Source organism: Cornus florida, unplaced genomic scaffold (assembly GCF_030987335.1).
Source record: "Cornus florida cultivar Cherokee Brave unplaced genomic scaffold, ASM3098733v1 CherokeeBrave_3.0.0_Hap2_Chr02, whole genome shotgun sequence".
Taxonomy (NCBI): Eukaryota; Viridiplantae; Streptophyta; class Magnoliopsida; order Cornales; family Cornaceae; genus Cornus; species Cornus florida.
Window position 1 is genome coordinate 21219750 of NW_026775572.1, and position 8250 is coordinate 21227999.

General features: G+C 34.7%; 1 protein-coding gene across 6 annotated transcripts; it reads right to left on the reverse strand.

Annotated features, from left to right (window-relative positions):
- Positions 1 to 2038: 2038 nt before the first annotated feature.
- LOC132294180 (uncharacterized) lies at positions 2039 to 7532 on the reverse strand. Of its 6 annotated transcripts, none has more exons than XR_009477996.1 (6): positions 7165 to 7528; positions 6407 to 6465; positions 4269 to 4664; positions 4056 to 4179; positions 2645 to 2776; positions 2039 to 2328 (listed from the first exon to the last, which is right to left on the reverse strand). XR_009477996.1 is itself a non-coding variant. In XM_059791945.1 (2 exons), exons 1-2 carry the CDS (start codon positions 7275 to 7277, stop codon positions 4412 to 4414), a joined length of 366 nt encoding a protein of 121 aa, XP_059647928.1. In that variant the 5' UTR covers positions 7278 to 7532; the 3' UTR covers positions 4368 to 4411. The 6 variants fall into 6 exon arrangements, 1 of the variants encoding a protein (XP_059647928.1); XR_009477995.1 differs by having other exon boundaries at positions 2645 to 2780; XR_009477997.1 differs by lacking the exon at positions 4269 to 4664 and having other exon boundaries at positions 7165 to 7529.
- Positions 7533 to 8250: the final 718 nt, after the last annotated feature.

Here is an 8250-nt window from a genome sequence, read left to right on the forward strand (position 1 = left end):
CATAAAAAATATATATATAAATTACTAATATAACTTTGCAAACTAGATCTACGCGCAGTGAAGCGTGGAGAGCGTGAAAATGCGTAAAGCGGCGATCTGAGGAAGAAAACGATCCAGTCCGCTGCCACCACCACCCAATTGTTGTTCTTCTCTTCGCCTTGGGTAGAGTTAGATCTTGCTCCGTGGTCCAACAACTTGCTCGGCCAGTGTATGGGTGTGTGGGTATGGCGGTGGTTGTGGTGTTGTGTGTGTGGGTGTGACCAATTGTCTACGTTGACCCTGTGGCGTTGTGGGTGTGGTGCTGTGTTGTGTGGTTGTGGCGGCGGGTGTGGCGTGTTTGGTTGTGGCGGTGGTGGGTGAGAAGAGATTACATATATTGATTAAGGTTATTTTTCTTAATTAACATGTTGAAAAAAGGTAATATGACTTTTGAAACTTGAGAAAGTGTTGATGTAAATTAGTGCGTTGTCTTACCTTTAAAATTTTAAACTGAAGTTTTTGCTTCAAATTAGATTTTAATCACCTGTAACGCTGTGATGTTTTGCTAGTATATATATATATATTGGTTTTTTTTGGAGTATATATTATATCCAACTTCTTTAGTATGCATAATTTTTTATTTTTTTTAACACTCCTACCGTCGCAACTTTTTAGGAGCATGTTTGGTGCTGCTTCTTTGATGAGAGGCTTCACAGCAACAATAACGTCACCAAACATAAAAATAACTCCCCCAAATTCAATTTTTTATTTTCTTTTTAGTTGGGGTAATCGACACACCCACACAAAATGTTGGGCGCTCTACCCCTCCTTTTTTGTTAGTACTAAATATCCCCCAACCAATATTGTGGTGGTATCGGTAAGACTGTGTAACAGACGTTATCACCACCGTGTTAATTCTTTTTAGAAATTTAGTGAATTTTATTAATTTTTTAAAATATTAGTTAGCCAAAACAATTATGTTTTTATAAATTTATGCTATTATCGTTATTAAAAATGATTAATAATAATATTTTTAAGAATTTAGTGATTAAAAATAAACTTAATTATGAAATAAATAAAAAGTAATAATAATATGTATATGAGAATGAAAAAATAAAAAATAAATTTATATATATATATATATATATATATATATATATAATAACTAGGTGTATAATAATAACTAGGTACATAATAGAACCGGTTCTTCCGTGAATTTTGTAACATATATACATATATAATAACTAGGTGTATAATAAGTACTAGGTATATAATAGAACCGGTTCTTCCGTAATCGGTCCTCTCCAAATCCGGCCGGTCAAAAATGAATTCCTTGGGAACCATTCGTTTCCAACTAAATGATCATTTTATTAGAACTCAAAGAACCTCCTAAATAAATTCCTTGGGAACCATTCGTTTCCAGCCCGGTTCCCCTAAATGAAAACTCAAAAGAACCTCCTCAGCAAACAGAACAAAGAGTAGCAGGACCAGCTTTAAAAGTTCATGACAAGTGTCAATTAAGTTGTGGCTAGCTAAGAAATGACAGGAGAAAAAACAAATACAAAAAGCAAATAAACAAAAGAAGGGAATGTATATCATGAAGGCATGATCACGTGACAACAAAAATCACCAATCCTAAAAACAGGAAATGCTTGTTTGCTTTCAGTTCCAAAGACGAGCAAAAATTAAAGATTTGCACTTAAACGGTCCCTAATATGTTGATTTGAATCAAAAGGATCCCACATGATATAAGAATAAAAATAGACAAATTCTTCTTACCATATAATCAAGGGTAGATTAACAGACACTAGACATCCCTGAAAATGAAACCTTGGACCTTTCTTTTTAAGGGTAATGCATTATAACTCAAATTCCAGTTGTCCCTGATGTGAAAGACCATCAGAACTGTTATAGAAGCCTTGAATCAACTAGAAAATATTGAGCATTACAAAATGCCCTCATCCCTGCAAATATGACCATTACACCGAAATAAAGCTCACGTGGGTTATTTAAATAGATATCTAGGTAAAAAGATACCAAATCTCAAACACAAACCATATGCCAAGTGAAAATGCAATTCTTTCATTTCTTAACTGATCCATTGGACATACAATATACCAGAAGCTATACTTTCCAAAAAAATTGTGGCAACTCAAAAAACAGTCAATTCCGAAAAACCATACCAACACTCCACATCCAAGTCAGTTCCCCAAAACTATACAATCTCCAACTTCAATATACCAACCTCCAAAAAACAGTCAAATCTCCCCTTGGCCATTCTTGTGCTTCCAGTGCGTATGCCAAGTTTGATTGTGTTTCCACCCTGGAATGAGCCTTTTAAAGCCATAACTGTAAACATCAATAATTAGAAAAAAGCAAAAAAATTAAAACAAAATTAACACCCAATGCATAAAGCAACACAGAGTATGTTTGATTGACTTTAGCATAACGTGACAGAAATCCTAACCATTCACATAAAGCAACAGAAATAATGTTTTAAGAAAAACTCTAAACTTCAAAGAATAACAAATCAACACCAACACCCACCAACTGCTTCGATTGTTATGTAAAAGAAGGGACAAATTAATAAAAATGATCAAACCTTCATTTGGGAATCTTAATTAAGTATCAAAAATCATTATGCATAGTATATATTTATACTTACCATAGATGTCGATTGCAGTGCTTCCCTTAACATGGAGCACCAAATGGTTCGATTCGATGACCCTAAGAAAAAATCAAAACCAATGTTTTGCCTCGCTTTACCACGAGCTCTACTCCTTCGATTTGCAGAACCCTAACTAAATGAAATAAGAATGAATGCAAGCCTCAAGAATTCTCATCAGCAAAGATGGGCAGTAAAGTCATTTCTTGTTGTTAGTTGAGGGTAATTGGGTAAAATAACCACCTCCATTGGTCCACTTGATGGTCGTTCAATAAAAAGGGAGGTCCGTGCTAAAGAGGTTTCATTTCCAGGGGAGGCTAGTGTAATTTTTGAAATCACAGGGGAGATCAGGTGCAAGTTACCATATTATTTAAGTATGAACATCAAAACAAGAGTGGTAACATATTAAACCGGTATCTCTAAATTAAAAGCACCAAATTTTAAAAACATCTCAGAACAATCAACAAACTGCATTCATCACCAAACAAACTAAGGTAACAATCAATTACTAGTCCTATAACAAAGAAATACCAGAACATAACCAACAATACACTATTTCAGCCCTCAAATGACACTGCCCATTTATCAGATTTGAATATCATACTCGCATCTCATCCTCAATGAGCATGCCGTTCCATCTTTTTTCAAGTGGGGATAGATCTCCGTGTTTTCTAAGTTTCTCAAAACTCTTAGAACTACATATTGTAGTTCTCTAAAACCCTGAACTCTGTTTAGCAAAAACTATGTTTTGAAGACACATCCAAGCAAATCAAAAACAGTTTTTTTTTTTTTAGTTTTTTGTCACTCTGAAACATTCCAAGCAACGCCCTAGTTACTCACTGTAATTTGCCTTGCACCTTTGCAAATTATCGTACCACATGCAATACACAAATCAAACTTGAACAAAATATAACCACTGTCATTGCAAACAAGTATGTTCATAATCCATACATAAGGCATATCCATTGATCAAATACACTTGCACATTCATGAATAGTGATTATATACATCTGCCCAAATTTACCAACCCACCCAATTGTACCAACTATACTACACGGACAACTATAAGCCTACACAAGCAAAAAAGAGAAGGCATTTCCATCACCTTCCATATAAATTTGCAAATTTACTTGGTAGTAGTTAAAACCCACAAAAGCAAAAGATGGGGATTTCCATCAATTGAGTGCATCCAAAAGAGAGACCGTACATTTCCTAATTGCCAAAATCCCCAAATTTAGTGACCCCCAACTTGGATGGAAACCAATTGTCAAATGATGATAACACTTAAAAAATCCACAAATTGAAACAAAATATCAAACGACAAACGCAATCTTCGAAGTACGACTTGCAAACAACATACTGTTCAAAAAAATGTATAGTTCAAAGAGACTGGAGTTAGAACTTGACTTACCAATAAAGGTTCAAAACTTGATTAGCAGCACAGGTCATGTCAGAATAAGGTCGTAAGAATTTTCTTCTCCCTCGTAATATTCTGAATCATTGATATTGTATGACACCGCATCCATACCATCATGCTGTATTAATATAAACCAAATATTATTTTAAAATAAAATAAAAGAATTAACCAAAAATAGAAAAATAAAAACACAAATGGTGAACATACACTCAAATTTTGGCATGTATTGTTGTCCAACTAGGTGATGTAATCAAGTTCAGACGCAAGTTGCACAGGTAGCAACAGTGGGACCAATTGGATTCTCCATTGGTTGTTTTTTTTTTTTTTCAAATGTATTAACATTATATGCATCAGAATCCATAGGAATACAATCGGCCCAAGGTTGGGTGTTGTACCCAAGGTTCCAATCGTGAGCGCACCTCAGTTGTCACTCTCATCAAGAAATCTATTCTTTCTTGCGCATTACAGAAAGAGGGATTGAGACGTCCTCGTATGAGGCATTTATTCTTAACATCTAGTTGATAAAGCCTATGCAAATTCGTTCTCAACGCTGAATGGCAAGCGCACGTTTTGATATCCTTGTATGGGAAACCACCCGTAAACCTAAAATTATATGAAATTAATAATCACAAACAGAGTTTAAGATAACAAATGCAATAAACAAGAAGGAAAAAAAAAAGCCTAAACAGAATGTATTGTATAAAATCACATGAAAGAAACAAAATGGAAATATGGAAATATATATATATCACCAATCACAATAAAATTTGCAAATAGGAAGGACTTCACAATTAAAGGCACTGTAAGGCATAAAAATAACTCATTAAATCTCTCAACTTGAACTCAAAAAACAACTCTTCAACTCTCATATCTTTTATATCTATATAAAAAAAAGAGAAAATTAACATACTTCAAAACCACCGAAAAGGCATCCACTGGCTGCAATGAATAAGGGACAATCAAAGCATATAAAGAAGAAAATAAGCCAATTCATTTAAGTTACAAAGGAGTGCACGCCTTTAGAGGGACCAAAAGTCTAAATTAAAAGAATCAACCAAAAAACTTGTGAGATCACTTGTTGATTAGTGACAGCAAAAAGCTTGCATGGTGTGGCTTAAATAGGTGGAGATTAATGAAATCATTAAAATTAAGGGCAAATTACCCTAACCTCCCTGAGGTTTGGACTTATTACCTTCGAATGAAAGTTTTGAAAAAATTTAAATCAACCTCCCTTCAGGTATAATGAAATCACAGTCAACCCCAAACTATGAGATAAATTCTTTTCAATACCCTTCAATACACATAATTACTTATTCATTCCTACTAATTATTGTGAGGTTACAAATTTAACCCTATGTTATATCACAAAAAGAATAAATTTATTTCATTTTTAATATACATATTTGCAGAACATGTTATATACACATACATAACACACAAATATACGACCAAAGAAGAACTGGGCAATAGCAACCGATGTCACCAGTTCCCCACAACCATAACCTCTCTTCTCCACCGCCGCCGCCACCACCTCTCTCATCCACCGCCGCCGCCGCCACCACCTCTCCTTCATCAAGCACATTCTTTGCTTCCCTCATATTTGTGTTCTAGACATCACCTTTACACATTTATTTATTGTGTTACTCAAAAAAGAACCCCTACAAACTACAGCTATGTTTTGCAGGATTTCTTGAAGTGAGATATGAACTGATTTTTAGAAAGTCCTTTGTAGATATGCTTTAAAATGAAGATTGCATTTGGTGAATGCCGTGACTGGTTGCTTTTGTGGTTTTTCCCAAGTAGACATGTAACGATTTCATGATGATGTTATACTTCATTCATTTTGCCATCATCCACAACATCTAATCACCATCATAAACTAAAAAAATAAACAGAACTTTCTTATTTAGCACCGACCCACCATTAGATGAGGTCCAATCATAAAAAGAAACTTATATTAGAAAACCAGACAAAGTTAATCAAAACATTATATATATAAAATCCCTAGACCAAAAAAATTTCTTAAAACAGGAAGCATAAAGCTAGTCAAAGCTTTATATAGCGGCCATGGTTTGTGGCAAACACTATACTTGCACTCCAACAAGACCAATAATTGTGAACAAATGCTATCTGCTTTGTAGTCTTGATTGAATGGACGTGATACAGTACAAACACATCTTATGCTTGCACATTGAAAAGTTTGAACTACAAAGTTTTTCATGAAAGGCTTAGATTAATTAATTAATGCAAATGACATTATTAAGAATATTTTCAAATACATGAGAAAGACATACAAATACAATATAGCATCTTTAATTATAAAAATATCAATTCCGAAAACATACCTATATTTTTCCGAGACCACTCATTTCGATCGAATTTTTTCTCATCCCAACAAGTAAACCTAAAATTTGGAAGAAAAAATTTTATTTTTTGCAATATGTACGTTAGTAGTTGGAGTATACACCTTAAAACAACAAACATGTGATTATACACCTTAAAACAACAAACATGTGATTATACACCTTAAAACAACAAATAAAAAATAATAATAATAAGATCACAAATAATGGTGAAATTAAACTGTGGAGGCATATCCAACCCTTTGATTTAGGAATTGTTAGGGCCAAAATTTTAATTGAACCCAAAACAACTAGAGAGATATCAAGGAGTTCTCACAGGACCTCAACGCCACGGTCAGAACACAATGGAGAGAGATAGATCAGAGAGAGAAATGGGTACGGACAAGTTCCAGAGATCGGGATTGTTCTATCTGAAATTTCATGTAGATGAAACTTGAGAGTGAGGGTGATCTATTCGAAATCGGTTGATGGAGATATGTATAACAGAGGGAGAATATAGGTTAGAGAGAAAAAATGAAAAAAAGAGAGAAGAAAAAAGGATGGAGAGACGAGAGTGAAGAACGGCCAGAGTGATTGAAACCCTATATTTGTGTCTGTCTATATATAACCCTAGAAACTGAAATGGTCGACCAAGTTACCCGCCATGGGAACCCAGAATAACACTGAGTAAAGAGTGAACCCAAAACAACACATGGAGGAAATTAGAACTGAAATTAAAACAAAAGAAAGCAACCCAATACCTGGATCGAAAGGGAAAATCGGCGGAGAGTGGCCATTCGGCTGGCCACCGTGCAAAACTCGCAAGCCGATAACCCGCCGGACACAAGAACCCAGACGATCCGACCACCCACATAAACGCCGGAGCTGATCTTGTAGGCAAGCCATCCCAGCGTACCACACCATATGGGAGAAATTACAACTCTGATATACGGAGTAACCTCTACGGGGAGAGGAACAGAAACTCTGATGAACAGAGAGACGGCTCTAGTCTGACATGATCGAGAACTCTCTCTCTCTTCGCTTCCCGGACAGTATCCGGACCCTTTGCTCAGGGTAACCTATAAGAGAGAGACCCATCTAGTTTAAAGCAACGACTGTCTGTGGCTTTAATCAAGCTTATAAAGTTTATAGAGAGAGACCCGTCTAGTTTACATTGGTCAAAAAGTTACTGAAAAGTTATCGGAAAAAGTTGATTAAAAAAAAGTGTTTTACTGAAAAGTTAAAAAGAGTTGCAGAAAATCACATGGCTCACTGCATAGTTTGACCAGTTTTTTTTTTTTTTTTTTTTTTGGTTGTTAGAGTAAGTGGTTTGGGCAGATAAGGTATCTATTTACTTCTTAAAAAGTGATAAAAAAATAAAATAAAATAAAAAAAAAGTGTTTTACTGAAAAGTTAAAAGTGTTGCAGAAAATCACATGGCTCACTGCATAGTTTGACCGGTATTATTTTTGTTGTTAGAGTAAGTGGTTTGGGCATATAAGATACCTATTTACTTCTTAAAAAAGTGATAATGTGATTTTTTAGCCATATGTTTCACCGTAAAAACTAATTATCTCATTCTTTATTTATTATTTTATTTATTTATATATTTTAAAAGCCTTTTATTTGTGTTTTACTCTGTATGATACAATCTAGAAGTCACACGGTCAATTAAACAAAATAAAAAATTTAGCGAATTGTCTAATGCCCCACTCTATCTGGAAATAACTTCGTAAAGAGTAGTTATAGGCCCACAAAAAAGTCATCTCCTTGTTACTGCGTACCAACCCCCTCTCTCACTTCACTGACACAAAATCACTCTAAAATGACTTGCGCCCGATGCTCTT